Below are 18,696 nucleotides of genomic sequence, written 5' to 3'. Positions count from 1 at the left end.
GATTTTACGCTGTTTAACCAGACTACAAAAGTGAACTGGGTTAAAAGGTACGTCAAAAACCTTTTTTAAAACCACATTTTATTTTCCAGAATATTGTGGGGCTTCATTTTTTACTCCAATGCCCTAATGCTGTGGGTAAACTTTCTGTTAAATTAGTCAAATTTCATAAACAACCTGTAATGTGTTGGTCCTTGTTATACAAGCACAACTTCTCTCCACACAAATGTTTATTTACAACAATAGTGATATTAAATATAGAAATAAAATAAAAAATTCACAATTGGTTTTCCAATAACATCTTCGTGTTTAATCAGCTTATAAATTACAAAGGTAATCCTTATACTTACAATGAATGTTTAGCCAAATCTAACTTTGTTATGTTGTGTAAGGAATATGACATTTTAATGAAAGCTATTCCCAATTGAATCGTTACTTAACTGATAGATCGATCAAGCTTTTCATTACATGCACTAAATTACAGTGATAGTGTATAAATTAATGGCATCAATATATTAAATAAGAAATGTAACGACGATTTAGTCCAAGAAATTATTAACAGCAAGTTTACCGCTGCTGCAAATTTTCGGTGGGCATCTTCATTTGATATGAAATGGCAGTGTGGGAGAACTAATCCACACACATTTCTGCTAAATTATCAAGTCAGAGAAGTCTCTTACATGATCTTTCACCGATGTTAACCTTGTAATAGTATTTCTAAATATGTAATTAATGTTGCTTTTGTGAATTGGAAAATTTCATTCTAGAGCATTTGTATTGTGATTGTTTACATAGTGAAATGTTTTGTACAAGTATGGAAATATAAAGCCCTTACAGGCTGTGTAAGGGCTATTTGACCAAGAAGGAGAGTGCTGGTGCTGCATCAGATGACCTGGCCTCCACAATCACCTGACCTCAACCCAATTGAGATGGTTTGGGATGAGTTGGACTGCAGAGTGAAGGAAAAGCAGCCAACGAGTGCTCAGCATATGTGGGAACTCCTTCAAGGATGTTGGAAAAGCATTGCAGGTGAAGCTGATTGTGAGAATGCCAAGAGTGTGCAAAGCTGTCATCAAGGCAAAGGGGGGCTGCTATGAAGATTCTAAAAATCTCAAATATATTTTGATTTGTTTAACCCTTTTTTGGTTACTACATGATTCTATATGTGTCATTTCATAGTTTTGATGTCTTCACTATTATTCTACAATGTACAAATAAAGAGAAACCCTTGAATGAGTAGGTGTGTCCAAACGTTTGACTGGTACTGTATATACAGTTGAAGTTTACATACACCTTAGCCAAATACATTTAAACTCAGTTTTTCACAATTCCTGACATTTAATCCAAGTAAAAATTCCCTGTCTTAGGTCAGTTAGGATAACCCCCCTTGGGTTGTGCCGTGGCGGAGATCTTTGTGGGCTATACTCGGCCTTGTCTCAGGATGGTAAATTGGTGGTTGAAGATATCCCTCTAGTGGTGTGGGGGATGTGCTTTGGCAAAGTGGGTGGGGTTATGTCCTGCCTATTTGGCCCTGTCCGGGAGTATCGTCGTATGGGGCCACAGTGTCTCCCGACCCCTCCTGTCTCAGCCTCCAGTATTTATGCTGCAGTAGTTTATTTGTCGGGGGGCAAGGGTCAGTCTGTTATATCTGGAGTATTTCTCTTGTCTTATCCGGTGTCCTGTGTGAATTTAAGTATGCTCCATCTAATTCTCTCTTTCTCTCTCTTTCTTTCTTTCTTTCTTTCTTTCTTTCTTTCAGAGGACGTGAGCCCTAGGACCGTGCCTCAGGACTACCTGGCCTGATGACTCTTTGCTGTCCTCAGTCCACCTGGCCGTGCTGCTGCTCCAGTTTCCACTGTTCTGCCTGCAGCTATGGAACCCTGACCTGTTCACTGGACGAGCTACCTGTCCCAGACCTGCTGTTTTCAACTCTCTAGAGACAGCAGGAGTGGTAGAGATACTCTGAATGATCTGCTATGAAAAGCCAACTGACATTTACTCCTGAGGTGCTGACCTGTTGCACCCTCGACAACCACTGTGGTTATTATTATCTGACCCTGCTGGTCATCTATGAACATTTGAACATCTTGGCCATGCCCTGTTACAATCTCTACCCGGCACAGCCAGAAGAGGACTGGCCACCCCTCATAGCCTGGTTCCTCTCTATGTTTCTTACTAGGTTCTGGCCTTTCTCTGGAGTTTTTCCTAGCCACTGTGCTTCTACACCTGCATTGCTTGCTGTTTGGAGCTTTAGGCTGGGTTTCTGTACAGCACTTTGTGACATCAGCTGATGTAAGAAGGGCTTTATAAATATATTTGGTTGAAATTTTATTGATTTTAAGAATGTGAAATGTCAGAATAATAGTAGAGAGATTTATTTCAGCTTTTATCTTTTTCATCACATTCCCAGTGGGTCAGAAGTTTACATACACTCAATTAGTATTTGGTAGCGTTGCCTTTAAATTGTTTAACTTGGATCAAACGTTTTGGATAGCCTTCCACAAGCTTCCCACAATAAGTTGGGTGAATATTGGCCTATTCCTCCTGACAGGGCTGGTGTAACTGAGTCAGGTATGTAGGCCTCCTTGCTCGCATAAGCTTTTTCAGTTCTGCACACAAATGTTCTATGGGATTGAGGTCAGGGCTTTGTGATGGCCACTCTAATACCTTGACTTTGTTGCCCTTAAGATATTTTGCTACAACTTTGGAAGTATTGTTGGGGTCATTGTCCATTTGGAAGACCCATTTGTGACCAAGGTTTAACTTCCTGACTGATTTTCCATCCTCATGATGCTGTCTATTTTGTGAAGTGCACCAGTCCCTCCTGCAGCAAAGCACCCCCACAACATGATGCTGCCACTCCCGTGCTTCATGATTGGGATGGTGTTCTTCGGCTTGCAAGCCTCTCCCTTTTTCCTCCAAACATAACGATGGTCATTATGGCCAAACAGTTCTATTTTTGTTTCATCAGATCAGAGGACATTTATCCAAAAAGTATGATCTTTGTACTCATGTGCAGTTGCAAACCGTAGTCTGGCTTTTCTATGGCGGTTTTGGAGCAGTGGCTTCTTCCTTGCTGAGCGGTCTTTCAGGTTTTTCGATGTAGGACTCGTTTTACTGTGGAAATAGATACTTTTGTACCTGTTTCCTCCAGCATCGTCACAAGATCCTTTGCTGTTGTTCTGGGATTGATTTGCACTTTTCGCACCAAAGTATGTTCATCTCTAGGAGACAGAACGCATTTCCTTCTTGAGCGGTATGACGGCTGCGTGGTCGCATGGTGTTTATACTTGCGTACTATTGTTTGTACAGATGAACGTGGTACCTTCAGGCGTTTGGAAATTGCTCCCAAGAATGAACCAGATGTGTCGACGTGTACAATATTTTGATTTCTTTTGATTTTCCCATGATGTCAAGCAAAGAGGCACTGAGTTTGAAGGTAGGCCTTGAAATACATCCACAGGTACACCTCCAATTGACTCAAATCATGTCAATTAGTCTATCAGAAGCTTCTAAAGCCATGACATAATTTTCTGGAATTTTCCAAGCTGTTTAAAGGCACAGTCAACTTAGTGTATGTTAGCTTCTGATCCAATGGAATAGTGAGACAGTAAATTATAAATTAAATAATCTGTCTGTAAACAATTGTTGTAAAAATGACTTGTGTCATGCACAAAATAGATGTCCTAACCAAATTGCCAAAACTATAGTTTGTTAACAAGAAATTTGTGGAGTGGTTGAAAAACGAGTTTTAAATTACTTCTGACTTCAACTGTATATACTGTATTCTATTCTACAGTATTTTAGTCAATGTCACGCCAACATTGCGCAATCTAATATTTATTTATTTCTTAAATACATTATTTTAATTTTAGATTTGTGTGTATTGTTATGAATTGTTAGATACTACTGCAATGTTGGAGCTAGGAGCACAAGCATTTCGTTACACCCGCAATGACATCTGCTAAATATTGGTATGTGACCAATACAATTTGATTGGATTTTGAATTTCTTCAAAATGTAACTTGTCTATAGCGTAATATACTTTGTGTCTCTCTGGATTCTAAAAATGTGTTTTGGTTATGTGTGATTGGGTTGAGTTGGTGGATCACAACTTTTAAGGTGCAAACACTGCCACCTACTGTACTGGAGTATGTGGCGTGTTACAGCCTACCTACATTAAATTTTCCTCATTAGTCCTGTTCCACTTAGGAAAGTGAAATAGAACCTTAGACACCACTTCCCTCCCCCCACTACACCATGCAAACCCCAACCCCGTCCAGCCTCTTTAACCCTTTCACACAATCTCTCCCTGTCTACGTCATACAGTTCACAAAATATCAACACATGCTCCACCGTTTCCTCCACTAAACAGTCATCACACAGATTGGTTTCATGTCTCCCTATTATCCACAACGTGGCATTCAAACATGTGTGCCCAAACCGTAGTCTACTCTACACAACTTCCTCTGTCCTGTATCCAATACTCCCCACTTCTTCCTTTACTGACCGGTACATGTGATAAAATTGCCTCCCCTTACTACTAACATCCCACTTCCTTTAAAGATCAAAGATCAAGCCTTTTTGCCTGGATTAAGGACTTCCCGGCCGTCCAGTGGGACCTGAATATCTACCCCCTCTCCTCGCAACACTCTTAGGCACCACATCGGTCTTCTCATTACCCTTCACACCCACATGGGCGGGAACCCAGCAAAAGCTTACCACCACTCCATCTCATCTCCTCCACCCATCTCAAACCTAAAGTCAAGGCCATAAACGCGGCCGCATACACTGACACATAATCAGTTAACCGCTTACATACACTAACATTGAAATCTGGGACATACACTCCTGCCCCCCAACCTACCACTGACTGGATCCTTTGAAGCAATAAATATCCGTTAAACTTTTTAAAACCGATTATCTATATATCTCTCCACACACCGTCTCACATCCTCACCCCATTCATAACCACATCTACACTTGGTTTTGGAAGCAGCCACAGAGGAATGTTCCCCAACACAATTGTCACCCAATCTCTCTCCCAGTCCATAATTCTACCACCTTCTGGCCGATTGTCCACCTGTACACCCTCTGCTTACCCATTCCTTGCTCCCAGCATTCCCCAGTTGCAGTGACCACTGCATGTCCTTATGAACTCCCTTTCAACCTCACCCAGTACACTAATGCAAGTTTGTCCTGCCTTATTCTCAGTGGCAGTTCCCCACTATTCACCTGCAATTATTACCCTGAATAAACATTGTGAAATACACAGATAATCTTTTTTTATTTTATCTTTGACTTGGCAAGTCAGTTTAGAACAAATTCTTATTTACAATGACACCCTACTGGGTTAACTGCTTTGTTCAGGGGCAGAACGATAAATGTTCACTTTGGCAGCTCGTGGATTCAATCCAGCATCCTTTGCATTACTGGCCCAACGCTCTAACCACTAGGCTACCTGCCACTCCAATAAGCACTGTGTTGTTTAATATTGTCAGCACTTTTTATTTTACCTTTATTTAACCAGGTAGGCTAGTTGAGAACAAGTTCTCATTTGCAACTGCGACCTGGCCAAGATAAAGCATAGCAGTGTGAACAGACAACACAGTTACACATGGAGTAAACAATTAACAAGTCAATAACACAGTAGAAAAAAAAGAGAGTCTATATACATTGTGTGCAAAAGGCATGAGGAGGTAGGCGAATAATGACAATTTAGCCGATTAACACTGGAGTGATAAATGATCAGATGGTCATGTACAGGTAGAGATATTGGTGTGCAAAAGAACAGAAAAGTAAATAAATAAAACAGTATGGGGATGAGGTAGGTGAAAATGGGTGGGCTATTTACCAATAGACTATGTACAGCTGCAGCGATCGGTTAGCTGCTCAGATAGCAGATGTTTGAAGTTGGTGAGGGAGAGAAAAGTCTCCAACTTCAGCGATTTTTGCAATTCCTTCCAGTCACAGGCAGCAGAGAACTGGAACGAAAGGCAGCCAAATGAGGTGTTGGCTTTAGGGATGATCAGTGAGATACACCTGCTGGAGCGTGTGCTACGGGTGGGTGTTGCCATCGTGACCAGTGAACTGAGATAAGGCGGAGCTTTACCTAGCATGGACTTGTAGATGACCTGGAGCCAGTGGGTCTGGCGACGAATATGTAGCGAGGGCCAGCCGACTCTGATGATGACGTAGAAGTCCAGCCAAGCTATTGAAGTTGTATTCATGTATATTCATTGCTGACTATTCCATGCCAGCGATGTTGTTGATTGTTTTTAGAGTAGACCAGGGCCAAGCTTTTATTGACCATTATTAAGTTGGTATACACTTGCATCGTTGAGGGCCATCACAAGTACTCAGTTGCTCATTTAAAGGCCTAAAAGTAGCAACAAACTACAGGAACTATTTCATCATTATTCATAAGTCTATGTGAGTTCATGTGGTTAATGTGTTGGGTCTTACTAGACATGCGTAGAACCAAACAATAGGGCCACAGACTCAAGCTCACACACCAGTGGTTTGCAGTAGAAACTGTAAGCATTCTGTAAAAAAAGGTGTGAATTTGAGACATTACAAATGTGATAGTATAGGGATTTTCATTACAAAAGAATAACTAAATTGTTAGAAAATATACAGACAAACTGCAAACAGTAGCCTTTATTTAAACAGAGACCTGTTGTAGGCTGTCGGCATCTGATCTCAGCGTCATTCTGTCCTCCGCTGAAATTTTCCTGAATTGATTGTTGTAACAAGCAATATATCTCCTATACTTACAGACTCCACCCTAATAAACTTCCTCCACTGCAAACACTGGCATTCGGTAAGCCTGGTATTTTGTTAAACTTTCATTTAAATCTCCCCTGGGAAAGTAAAATAAATATCTCAGGCAGGAACCCAGACTATTATTGTAGTTTCCGGCATGTAAATGTCCAAAAGTGGCATTAACTGCAAGAAGCTGTGCTCTACATGGCTAGTAGCCTGTCCTCTAGACATCAAGGTCGTCATCAGGATCCTCCTGGTCATAATCATCATTGGCATCAGGCTCGTAAAGGATCCGTCCAGAACCAGTGCCCGGGTGCAGAAGTGCTGACTTCCTGGAAGAAGACAAATGGGGAGAGTTCGATAAAACACATCAGACAGTAGCAAGACAGCATGGATAGAAAAGGCATGGCAGAAAACAAAATCTCACTTCTCTTTACTGAAGACGAAGGGAAGCGGCAGTTTTTCTTTGGCCTCTCTCTGTGTATCAGACAGGCGCAGGTTAAAGGTCAGGTTGGCTGTCGGATCCACCTGGGGAAAACAAGAGAATAATACAATACCATTGGCTTTTTCCTTATCATTCTCACATTGTGCATGTCAGGAATCAATACAGGTGTGCTACCTCAGATTCGTCTGTATTCATCGGTGTGCTTCCAGGATGACTGCGTTTGCTCTGTATTGTAACGGTCAGGTCCTCATTGATGCTGAATATCTCCTCCTGTTAACAGACACACAACACTTCAAATCAGCAGAAAATGGCTAAGACAGTTAAATTCTTCAATTCAAACCAGCAGCACTCCATGCTCCACTGCTCTTACATCTTGCATAAGCTTGCCCGACTTGGTGCGTCTTGTTATTTTGGCGAAGGCCCCTAGTCCTCTGGTCCCTGGGGCCACAGTGATGACTGAGGTAGCCAAGTGGCATATGCTTCCCACAGTGCCTCGCTGATGCAGGTCTGAGTGCAGCAGACCAATTACAGCTCTCACAACTCCACCTAAAGACGAGTGAATAAAGTGGAGCCTGAACTGAACCGGAGCCTAACAATTTCACTGACTTCAATGTACAACATGGCATCAATATAGATGCAATTGGAGAAACTTAGCTAACCTCTTTCTGCAGCGCTGAAATAAAAACAGAGCTGGTCAAGTCAGAAAGACAGTGTTTATAAATACGATGACAAACCTTTTTTGAGAGCCTGAAGTTTCTGGCAGATAGCAGCAGGGTCGTGATGCCTCAAAATCCATGACAGAGAGTCAATGACAAGTGTTACTGCTTTGGCCTGAGATGTTTGTTTGAGAAGAGTGCCGATGTCCTCTAGGGTAAACTGGTGGACCGTAAACGGTGAATTACCGGTCCAGCCGAGAGGGTCAGAGTAGGCATTGTGAAAGTGCAGCCTATGTTCAAAGTCGGGGAAAACATGAGAAAGTTAACGCTTTATCTCAAGAAATCTGCTCGTTGTGTTGACTCCCATCTAAAGGGAGTTTCTTATTTGTTTAGTCACCTCTGTGCAGATGTTTTGTCCAGTCCATCATTGAGTTCCTCTTGACTAACTTCAAACCCCAATACATGGACCACTTCTTCCCTGAAACACAATATATTGGTATGACATTAGCGCACACAAACTAAATGAATACGAACTAGATAACAGTGGAAACGTTCATGTCACGGCTAAGTTATTTACCGTTTAAGTGCTGTATTGATGCAGCTTTTCAGGAGGTGTCGACCACAGTAATTCACAGAATCTGTCAAAGTAACGCAAAGGCAAAAAAAGCTAGTCAGTTAGCTAATGTCTGTGGTTCTGAAAACAATGACGAGTTTACCATCAGCAAGTATATTTACCTTGTATCAAAATGAATCCTCCCGCTTCTGTTCCTTGCAAAACTTCCAACAACATATTAACGTTACAGGCTTCCTAGCTGCCCAGGTAGTTAGCTAACGTTGAAGCAAGAGTGTTGGTTATTACGTGTGATTCCTCTTCATCCGCCTTCAAATATTGATACTGCCCTACAAATCTGACGACAATTCTCATGACAAGCGTTTGTCAGCTGGACATAGATGGAGCACCGAAATTTGCGTTTAGGAGAATAAAGAAGTTGTACGATTGTATTCCATGTACAAGTCACGCAGCTCGTGCCAGGGAAAACTCAATGCTCCATAAGCATCCGGTTTGTATCCCCTTTCGCGCTTGCGCCTGAGCATGATGCCGTTCTTGTCTATATTTTGGTCATGACATCATTAATGTAGTAAATTAAACTTGATTCTTACATGATTTATACAAGCCTGCCTGAAAGATAACCTTGAAATGCGCATAGTCTAACTGACTCAACAACCAAAAATACGTATCTAAGTTAACTCGTTGATACTACTTTATATATACCCCTCTGATGGTCCCTGCAGGGGCCTAATGAAGGTTCTTATGGTAGATGCAGACAATTTGTTTTTCTTTGCGCATGTTTTCTGACATTGAAAGGGTCATTGTTAACTGTCAAAAGTTTAGAATTCTATTTGACCACATTTTCTTGCAGATAATGCTCGGAGAACAGGCATTACAATCTTAGTGAAACGACACTGTGGTCTTACTGAAATTGGATGGTGTGGTGGTTGTATTTGGTGCAATAAACCATTTTTACATGTTTGCTTTACAGACCACTGAGTTAGATACAAATAAACCTCAGGTAGGTGCAATGGCACATGGGTAGAGTAGTTTTAGGGATTTATCGTCCGTCCTCATGAAGAGGAATATACACACATTAAACTACACTACCCAGCAAAGCGCAGAGCTGTCACTGCGTTGTGGCAACCACAAGGGGCTTCTGCAATCAGTTGACATCGCTGATGGCTCGAGGAGGCGCGCAAGGGGCTTGACGGACTAGACGTATATTTAGTTAAACTCTTGTCGATTGTTGCTCGTGTTATGGAACAACGTCAACTTCATCTAAAAAATATGTTACCTGAATGTTTTTGTCCTATACAATGGATGCACCTGCTGCAGTTTTTCTCCGGTGACTTATCTCGTTAGTTAACTAAAGTAGTTTTATTGCCAGGATTATGTATGCAATAGCTGCTGTGACGAAGAAATTAGCAATTAGCTAGCTAGCTATTTTGTTAATCGGGCTAATCGGAATTATTGTTGATTTTTTTTTGTTGGTTAGCCCGGTACCTTGCCGGCTAAGCTATCCAGAAAACAAGCCAAAAAACTCCTAATAAATTCGCTTGTCTTCGAAGAGTGGTGTTGACTACTCCGTTTTTGGCTTGGGCTTCTCCCGCACAGTCAGTAGTCAAGTCAGGAGAAAAGCACAGAGCTACCTGGTAGCTACCATCACGGGCCTTGTTGCTGAGGCGACAATGCTTGAAATAATGTCTGAACACCAAGGTACGTTTAAAAGTGTCAGTTCACATAGTACATTTATATTGAGTTCATTGCTAGTTGGCAGACATTCTCGGTTTTGTTAAAAATCCTCCTTCGGTGAAGCAACTGTTGGTTGTTCAATCGCCATGCTAGTTGGCTAGCGAACTAACGCTATCCAACGTTAACATTACCTGGCAGTTTACTAGTTAGCGAAGTTTGTTACATCTCTACTAACAGTCGAGAACGTCAATTAGCTTGCATAGTTATATACACATAGTTATCCTTTTTATGCAGTAACGATAACTATATATATATATATATATATATATATATATATATATATATATATATATATATATGCTACTGTACCTAGTTAGCACATGTATGTTAACTAACCATGCCATTGGTAGCTAATGGTATGTTAACCGCTGGCTAGCTAACTAGAAGTTTGTGCAAATGGAGCCATAATGTCTGTTGCTTCGCCAGCAAGCTAACGTTAACATGTCTTGAATAGCTAACGTTAACATGTCTTGAATAGCTAACGTTAACATGTCTTGAATAGCTAACGTTAACATGTCTCGAATAGCTAACGTTAGTTAGCTAGCAAACAGTGCTCGTTGGTTAACAAGCTACTGTAACTAGTTAGCCAAATGCTGTTAGCTACCTAGCCATGTTCAAAACTCGGGAGGCTCCCACGCCATCGCAGCCGTGAGCTAATGTTGGCTCACAATGTATGTTTCACGTTTGTTAACGAGCTACTGTTAGCCAACATAGCCAACCATGGATAACTTAAACCGTATTCACTTTGCGTCACCCGTTGGTAGAAACTACCACGACAACGTTGTTGGCGGTAGTTGGCTAGTTTGTGAGCAGAGAAGGTATTCACATTTTTAGCCTAGCGTTTAGTTGGCTATCTAAAAAGGCAATACGTTATCCTTGCTGACTGACGTTGCAGCACGAGGCTAGACATCAACTTAGCTAGTTTGCTACTTTTAGAATAGAAATGCCACTCTGCTACGTTAGGTTGCAGACTTGGCGTTTTGAATCATTGCCTGGTTGTTGTTTCATTGCATGCTTCATTGCTAATGTTAGCTAGTTATCGTTATATTCTCTAGAATAGATACATCGCAAGGCCGAACAAAAATAGACCAACAGCAAGCTAGCAGCTAACAATACTTGACTGCCGATGGATTAGTGGAGATAATGAAGTATTTGTTTTTATACGTAATGACTTTGTTTACAAATTTGAACAGATTATAGTAATATTGTTTTCTTCCACACAGATTCGTTATTGAAGTGCAAAACGGATACTCTGGTAAATAGACTTCTGATGTGACGTTTACTTTAATCCCCCCTTCTGATCCTGTTCACAATTTTTTGGGTGTTGTATGCATGACTTATTAGCTTGGTTAATTTGTGTGAATGCCATTGTTTTTATCTCTTTAGCCTCCAGAGAGGAGAAAGAGGACCGTAGAAGACTTTAACAAGTTCTGCAACTTTGTCTTGGCATATGCAGGCTATATCCCCAATCCTAAAGAGGTAGGATAACTAGGCACACCAGGACATCAAGTTACCCCATTATTGATGGTGTGTGTGTCTTTTAATAGGGTTTGAGAACTTACCACATTTTTAAACAACATTTATGACCCTATGCATCAATTATTGTTTGTTCTGTACTGTTTTCTTTATTTTTATTCTGCTACACCTGTGGCTGTGTAGGAAGGTCCATGGTCGCCAGCGTCCTCCAGCTCTCCGCACAGCTCAGGGGCGTCAGGGGAAAGTGGGGGTGGTGGTGAAGGAGGCGGCGGCAGCTCCTTGGGGGCCAGCTGGGGAGACGGCGGCAACGACCTGCACACCATCCACACGTTTGTCCGCAAGGCCCGCGCCAACAAGGGCAAGAGTATGCGCCGGATGCACTCCGACAGCTCCCTGCTGGACAAGATGCGCCTGAAAGACTCCCTGTACGACAGCCAGGCAGGCAGCAAGGCAGAGCGCAAGAAGGACAAAAAGCTAAAAAAGTTGTCGATGGGTTCTGCCATTGGCGGCGGGGGTGAAAGCGGGAGTAGCGGCGGGGAGAAGAGGGCCCGTATCAAGCGCAGCAAAAACCCTAAGCAGGTCAAAGCCCTCAAAAAGCTTAAGAGTTCGGCCACCCAAAGTGAGACAGACTCTGAGACGGGCCATGCCCATCCCGGGGAGCGCCTGGTCCGAGATGACCTGACAGGGCACGGGGTCTCCTCACCAGGAATGCAGGGGCTGGCTAAGATTCAGGTGGAGGAGTCCAACCGGGAGGCAGAAATGAGCTCGAGTGAAGGCGAGACCTGGATCGCTGATGAGGACATCATGGTGGAGTCGGGTAAGTCATTTCATACTGACCACGCCGTTGACAAGTTGTAAACGCGAGTGCAGTAATCTCCTCACACAAGATGCATCACTTCAGTGTCGGTCTATGGCTGCTGTGATGGCTGGTAATATGCTTGGCATGTAATTCATCAATGTTAATGCACTGGTCTGTTCCGTGAGTTCTAAACCAGAGGCTCATACCTGGGGTGTGTTCAGCAGGACACAATGTTTTGTATGCTTCAGATAAAAAAAAAAAAATGTAATGTTGAACAAGCATGCCTCTCTGACATGTAGAATAAGGAATCACGTCAGGGGAAATATTGTATTTAATGAGAAACAACTTGGTAACGATTGGTACTTTCTGGAGCTTGAGTCATCATGTAACCAATAAATAATGAATGGATAATAACTATGTAATTACTCTGTTCATGTAGTTTCTAAGTAAATAAGTAATTAGGGGCCCATAAAATAAAACCTCAACAAAAACAACAGTTGAAGTTCCTCTTCTCTTTGAAAACATTTGCCCCTGTTAGGTGCCCACTGAACCCAATGCTACTTGTCCCAATATGATATGCCCCCTCTTACCTCTTTTTTTCTCTCTCCCTCCTTCCTCACACAGGTGACGACTCTTGGGACTTAATCACCTGTTACTGCGGCAAGCCGTTTGCAGGGCGACCCATGATCGAGTGCAACCAGTGCGGCGTGTGGGTCCATCTGTCGTGCGCCAAGATCAAGAAGTCAAACGTCCCTGACATCTTTTACTGCCACAAGTGCAGGGACACTCGACGGTCGGGGCAAAAGAAAGATCCCTAAAGAGAGAGGGGGTGGGAGGGACTATATCCCTCCTATATCCCTTTTCAATATACCCTATTTTCTGTGTTCCACTACAACATCCATGTTATTTTCTGCGATCATGCAGCTGATTGTTAATCCTCACCTGGACAGCAACTGTATCGTTAGTTTTCTAGGTGTTATTTTTTGACAATCACTATCCTCACTTATTCATGTAGGTTCTTTGTCACTTTCTGCCTTTGTGAAAACTGGGCTAAAACAGGAAGACATTGGGGGGAGATCTCTTTATTATCTGTAACATACAAATAGATATGCTTCTCTTGCTCGGTATTCTTACTAAATTGAGATTTTTTCATTGGAATGTTAGACTCCCAAACAGATATCCATCTCCTGGTTTTCATGTTAAGGTCATAGCATAAGGTGCATGACAAGTTATAGAGAATTATTTATTTAGGACATTAATGGACAACTTTTCTGTCTGTCAACGTTCAAGGAAAAAAGCTAGTATTTTATAATGGTACATTAACTATTGTGAGACCCTCTGCAACCAGTAATCAATGCAATGTGACTGCTACACCATGACACAGGCACAACCCCCTTCTTTCTCTGAAAAGAAAACGGATACTCCTGATTATTTTTGTCCTTAAGTTTCTCTTTTTAGTGTTAGAAGGGCAGCTCTCGTTTTATTTGATTGTTTTTGTAGCTACTTTTTTCTCGTGTAAGCTTTCGATTTGCGATTGTTTATGAATTTCTTTGTCTAATAAAACACTCAGTACCTTATCACTGAGTGTTAAGCCCCTATGAGATGTCTCTCATTGGATGTTTTCAGATTCTAACAAATACCAGATCAAATCTGAAATGTTGAATCTATTCCATTGACATATGCAAAGACAGTTGGTGCGACAAGAGTGCACGTTTTAAAAGGCGAGCCCAAACCAAACACCCCTTTGAGGTGTTATTTTTCATTGGAAAGTTAATTTCTTTAGTTTCAGCAACTGCGAAGAGCCTGTAACTCAAACTGAGGGCTGTGCCGTAAAGTGTTTTTGATGCAGCCCATATCCAGAAGTATTTATTGATTTATTTGCCCTTTCTGTTTTTTGTCAACAGACATCTGCTACAGCACAGCTTCATAACTTTGAGTTCCCTCAGCATGACAATGGCATCCTATGACTGCCCTTTTGGTTACGGTTTGACATGGCTACAGCCTTCAAATTCATTCTATAATGCTTGTTTTGTTTTTATTTACATTTTGTGTGTATGTTGTTTTTCATCAAGATACTTCTGGTTTGGAAATATGTCATTGTTGTGAACTGTCGTGGTGGGAAAGTTTACCTTGTCGAAGTGGCTCTAACATCATTTTGCATGAATGGTTGTAAAACGTTTTGTTTTTTTCATGTTATTGTTTTTTGGTTAACTTTTCAGAAAATTCTGGTTGACATTTCTCCCTAATCAGAATAGCATACAAATCTCTTCCACTCATGATCTTCTCATTCGAAAAACAAAGTTGACTGTTTGTAGTGTACAGAAAAATCAGTTGATATCGGAGTCGTGGACTCGTGGCAGTTTATGTTGGTATGTTTTACCTGTTTTTGTTGGTGGGAGAGTCATGTTTAGTCCCCAAAAAGCAAATGTACTCTCACCACCATCTTTCCCTTCGATTTTCTGTATATACCCTGTTCTTCGATGACTGTACATATGTGAAAGTGAAAAGAGAGGGGAAAAGAGCCAAGCAAATGCTATATTTTCGGCATCTGATATTGTTTTTCTTTAACTGTAGCTTGAAAAATAAAAATGTTTCTTTTTTGGGGGAGCACCTGTGTTGTATCTTATCTTTCCAATATATGCAAAGTAGATTCATATATTGTAAGGAATGCATTTTATTGAAGTTAGGCACACATGATGTGTTTGTCATTGTACATACTTACAGAACCACTAGAGGGGGATGAGTCCCAAACATCTAAGCAGGTTAGTACACTAGTACAGCATCTTAAATATAAATAAATAGTTATAACATATTTTTGGGAGTGCATCTTTACAAAACAACTGATTGGATTTGGATTGACTGTAAGACAAAGTTAATATTGGATGAGACTGAAGGGGTTGGAAGCTGTTATTGTTGCTCCTTCATTCAGCCTTCTGGCTCATCCTGCAAGACAAACAGATACACATTAGCTGGTTCACATTCTGGACAAACATCCTAATAAACAGATGGTCAGGCTATCCCTCCTTGTTCTGTGCTCTCACCTTTCTGCTACGCTGGTTGGACATAAGGCCGCTTCCAATAGAATCCAGGGGAATTGTTGCCTTCCTCCTGGAGTGACAGGAAGAGAAAGATCTTACATAACTCAGACTGGACTTGTTTCTTTGGTAGCTAAAGTGATGCAAGTACACAGCACTAATATAGTGCTACAACGTTACTATATTACATCAGCGGATACTCCTTGTCTCAACGTTGTTACATCATCGCCCACTGCTCCATTCTCTCACCTCTTGTCCTTGGGTTTGCGACGGTGGTGGTTGTGATGATGGACAGAGATGCGTTCCACAGTGGTGGGGATGCGTTCCCCGGAGGTGGATATGCGTTCCAGAGGGGCGAGGAAGGTGGCAGACTGGAAACTACGTTCTTCCCAATCCCGAGTCATCTCACCGGCGTCTCCGGGTGGCGAAAGGTTGGCGAGGTCAGAGACCTCAGACAGGTGTGGGAAGAACTCTTGGTCCAGCCAATTGACGTCCTGTGGACATGGAGGGGGAGGTTATTTTCAGACAAGCAGCACATGACAATGCAGTTTGTATAAAATGACCAATCTGTATTTATTTGAAACCTTGTTATTTTCATTGAAGTAGATGCACCAGTCACACAAACGAGCAACTATCTATGAAAGCAATACAAGAATGGCATCATGGTGTTTCCAAGATGAAGGATATTTTTTGCCACTATCCATGTTTAAACTGTTTAAGAAAATCCACTGAGCATGTGTAACTTCCTTACCCGTTTCTGTCTCCGCATATCAGGCAGCAGGAAGGCAGACAAGTCTCTCAACATCAGGTAAAGTCCCAGGACAGCTAACACACACCTTGAGTAAAGCATCTGTATGGCAGACAGAAAATATTATATTTTAGACATTCATCAGTTTATTGGATGATGATCATCATTCTTTTGTTGACTTGATGTGTTGCAAAATAGGTAACACAATCCAAATATACTGAAGTAGCTCAAATTCTGATACCACACAAAAATGTTCTCGTGAAAAAAACGCATGTAAAGATTTTCCACAATGTCAACGAAAGAGTGCAATCAAAGATGTACTCACCTTAAGACTTATCTGTTCTGTGAAGATAGTTGGTGCAAATGATTTAGTTCCTCTGGGTTGTTGGCTTCTGACTTCTCTGCAGACTGCTGGTGTTAAGGGTATTTGTAGGCATGCGGTTGGGGTGGGTTTATATTGGAGTAGGATGAAGGGGGGTGTGTGGGAGACTATGGGACTTCAGACGTGACAATTATATCTCATATATCTCATGCCCGGCCTCGCCATGGCTGAACTTGGGGTCAAAGCTTTTAGGCGGTTCAGGACTTTAGATAATTGCACATACGCGCACCAACATGCACGCATATGTACACACACGCATGCACACACTCATACACACGCACGCACACACACCACTTCCACCCTCCACCTTCCTCTGGACTAAGGAAGAAAGATGAGGTAATGATTAGGCCATCGTTGGGGATGGGATGCTACAGTTCATTGTTTACACTAGTTCCAACTGGTTCAGACTGGTTTTCATCTGTTTGTGCTTATCGAGATAAGATTGGTAAAGATGTCATGTTTTCTTTATATCCTTATTTGCATATCTTATATTTCACATAGGGAAGACATTAGAAAGGACATCTTCATCTTGACATAATACAGTACTCTGAACAACTGTAGGCTATTGGGTTTTCCTGTGTTATTTTTACTATAGGATACGATATGATAATAGTGTTCTGAGGGACATGAATCATCGAGAACTATCAATCACTTGTAGATTTCTCCATCTTAGACTTACACATAAGCCATCACCTGGTCAGTACTTTGAGAAGACAGACGGACAGCCAGACAGACAGACAGGCACAGTGAGTGATAGCATCAGATCAGATGGATGTCTATGCTGTGTGTGTGGTCAACTGGAAAACCTGACTACCTCGTCTCGCCTAATTTCAGCATTGGATTGCGACCTCCAACCACCCACACACTCTGTCCATACACACAGAGGAGTATTTAACAAAGGGAAGACAGTGAAGGAGGGAGGGAAGGACAGAAGGAGATGGAGGAGGGGGTCTAAGGGCCTTGCATGGAGTGTATGCGAGGTCTGACACGTTTTCACTTTTCCTCTTTTCCCGCCCATGTCTTAATTATTTCTATTTCGGGGCCACTACAAATAACCTAACGTAGAGCCATGCTGATAGATCTCCATGCAAAAAAATCAACTGACGGGGCTGAATGTGGCCCTGCTAGGCCCGCCCGGGAGTCTGTCAACAGGGGCAGAGACTAGATAGGCAGCACTGATTACCTTAATTATCACAGAGCTATGGAGACACAACTCGTGGTACCGCTGGTCATTACCAGTGTGTGTTTGTGTGTGCGTGTGCGGTCGACTCATTCTAGACTCCTCCACCCAAATGTGTGTGATTGCGTGTGTGTTTAACTGTAAGTATGTGTGTGTGTGGCCAGCATGACGCCCCCCTGCTTCCCCACACCCGGCTGCCCTATAAGTATCCGGGATGACGGTGTGTGCAAAATTTAGAACAAGAGCCGATAAATCACAATGTGAAATTGTGGTTTAGGAGTCTTCCCCCTGAATTTTTAAAAACGTTTAATAATGTATTTCCTGCAATTCTACTCAGTTTGACATGACTTATTATGCCTCTCTTGAGGAGTATTTTGAGGGGTATATTGACAGGTATTTTGAGGAGTATCTGAATGGGTATTTTGAAAACAGTATAAGTGGAAGAATAAGTGGAAGGCCACCCTCCAAACAGATTTATTTTTGTTATAACAGTTAACTTCCTGCATTTCAAGATATTATGCCTTAGGGCAGAGAGAAAAAAATGCAGTTTTGTAATGCTATTCCACACATTTTGTCATGAGTCAGAGAAAATGTTGCCGCTTTAAAGCTAATTTCATGCATTTCTATTTTCTACACTGTAACGTCGTTCTTCGTTTGTCGAAAGAGAGTCGGACCGAAATGCAGCGTGGTGGTTACTCATGTCTTTAATGAAGAAAGCGATACATGAAATAACTATTACAAAATACAAAACAACAAACGGAACGTGAAATCTAATTACAGCCTATCTGGTGAATACTACACAGAGACAGGAACAATCACCCACGAAATACACAGTGAAACCCAGGCTACCTAAATACGGTTCCCCATCAGAGACAACAAGAATCACCTGACTCTGATTGAGAACCGCC

At 41.9% G+C, this 18,696-nt stretch overlaps 3 protein-coding genes across 3 annotated transcripts; 1 reads left to right on the top strand and 2 right to left on the bottom strand.

Moving 5' to 3' along the window:
- Positions 1 to 6,621: 6,621 nt before the first annotated feature.
- On the bottom strand, positions 6,622 to 8,951 carry elp5 (elongator acetyltransferase complex subunit 5). The gene is made up of 8 exons (XM_046328784.1): positions 8,599 to 8,951; positions 8,441 to 8,501; positions 8,261 to 8,341; positions 7,942 to 8,153; positions 7,578 to 7,753; positions 7,382 to 7,477; positions 7,190 to 7,290; positions 6,622 to 7,094 (listed from the first exon to the last, which is right to left on the bottom strand). The coding sequence occupies exons 1-8, from the start codon at positions 8,651 to 8,653 to the stop codon at positions 6,986 to 6,988; spliced, it is 891 nt and encodes a 296-aa protein (XP_046184740.1). The 5' UTR covers positions 8,654 to 8,951; the 3' UTR covers positions 6,622 to 6,985.
- Positions 8,952 to 9,578: 627 nt separating this feature from the next.
- LOC124014082 (PHD finger protein 23B-like) lies at positions 9,579 to 15,050 on the top strand. The gene is made up of 5 exons (XM_046328783.1): positions 9,579 to 10,132; positions 11,392 to 11,423; positions 11,555 to 11,647; positions 11,828 to 12,461; positions 13,068 to 15,050. The coding sequence occupies exons 1-5, from the start codon at positions 10,105 to 10,107 to the stop codon at positions 13,259 to 13,261; spliced, it is 981 nt and encodes a 326-aa protein (XP_046184739.1). The 5' UTR covers positions 9,579 to 10,104; the 3' UTR covers positions 13,262 to 15,050.
- A 49-nt stretch (positions 15,051 to 15,099) lies between these two features.
- LOC124013598 lies at positions 15,100 to 16,683 on the bottom strand. Its single transcript, XM_046327916.1, has 5 exons — positions 16,552 to 16,683; positions 16,230 to 16,328; positions 15,728 to 15,972; positions 15,485 to 15,551; positions 15,100 to 15,386 (listed from the first exon to the last, which is right to left on the bottom strand). Exons 2-5 carry the CDS (start codon positions 16,326 to 16,328, stop codon positions 15,369 to 15,371), a joined length of 429 nt encoding a protein of 142 aa, XP_046183872.1. The 5' UTR covers positions 16,552 to 16,683; the 3' UTR covers positions 15,100 to 15,368.
- Between the last annotated feature and the right edge of the window lie 2,013 nt (positions 16,684 to 18,696).

This window comes from Oncorhynchus gorbuscha, linkage group LG25 (genome assembly GCF_021184085.1).
Source record: "Oncorhynchus gorbuscha isolate QuinsamMale2020 ecotype Even-year linkage group LG25, OgorEven_v1.0, whole genome shotgun sequence".
Classification (NCBI taxonomy): Eukaryota; Metazoa; Chordata; class Actinopteri; order Salmoniformes; family Salmonidae; genus Oncorhynchus; species Oncorhynchus gorbuscha.
This window is presented reverse-complemented; position numbering and strand designations above follow the sequence as displayed.

Bases quoted from the DNA above. Each gene is read 5' to 3' on its own strand.
- elp5 (XM_046328784.1), bottom strand. From the start codon at position 8,653: ATGTTGTTGGAAGTTTTGCAAGGAACAGAAGCGGGAGGATTCATTTTG. The intron at 8,502-8,598 runs GTAAATATACTT...TTACTTTGACAG, and splicing joins AGGATTCATTTTGATACAAG to ATTCTGTGAATTACTGTGGT. The intron at 8,154-8,260 runs GTGACTAAACAA...CTTTGAACATAG, and splicing joins GACAAAACATCTGCACAGAG to GCTGCACTTTCACAATGCCT.
- LOC124014082 (XM_046328783.1), top strand. From the start codon at position 10,105: ATGCTTGAAATAATGTCTGAACACCAAG. The intron at 11,648-11,827 runs GTAGGATAACTA...GTGGCTGTGTAG, and splicing joins ATATCCCCAATCCTAAAGAG to GAAGGTCCATGGTCGCCAGC. The intron at 12,462-13,067 runs GTAAGTCATTTC...TTCCTCACACAG, and splicing joins GGACATCATGGTGGAGTCGG to GTGACGACTCTTGGGACTTA.
- LOC124013598 (XM_046327916.1), bottom strand. From the start codon at position 16,328: ATGCTTTACTCAAGGTGTGTGTTAGCTGTCCTGGGACTTTACCTGATG. The intron at 15,973-16,229 runs GTAAGGAAGTTA...CCATGTCCACAG, and splicing joins ATATGCGGAGACAGAAACGG to GACGTCAATTGGCTGGACCA. The intron at 15,552-15,727 runs GTGAGAGAATGG...CTGTCACTCCAG, and splicing joins CGCAAACCCAAGGACAAGAG to GAGGAAGGCAACAATTCCCC.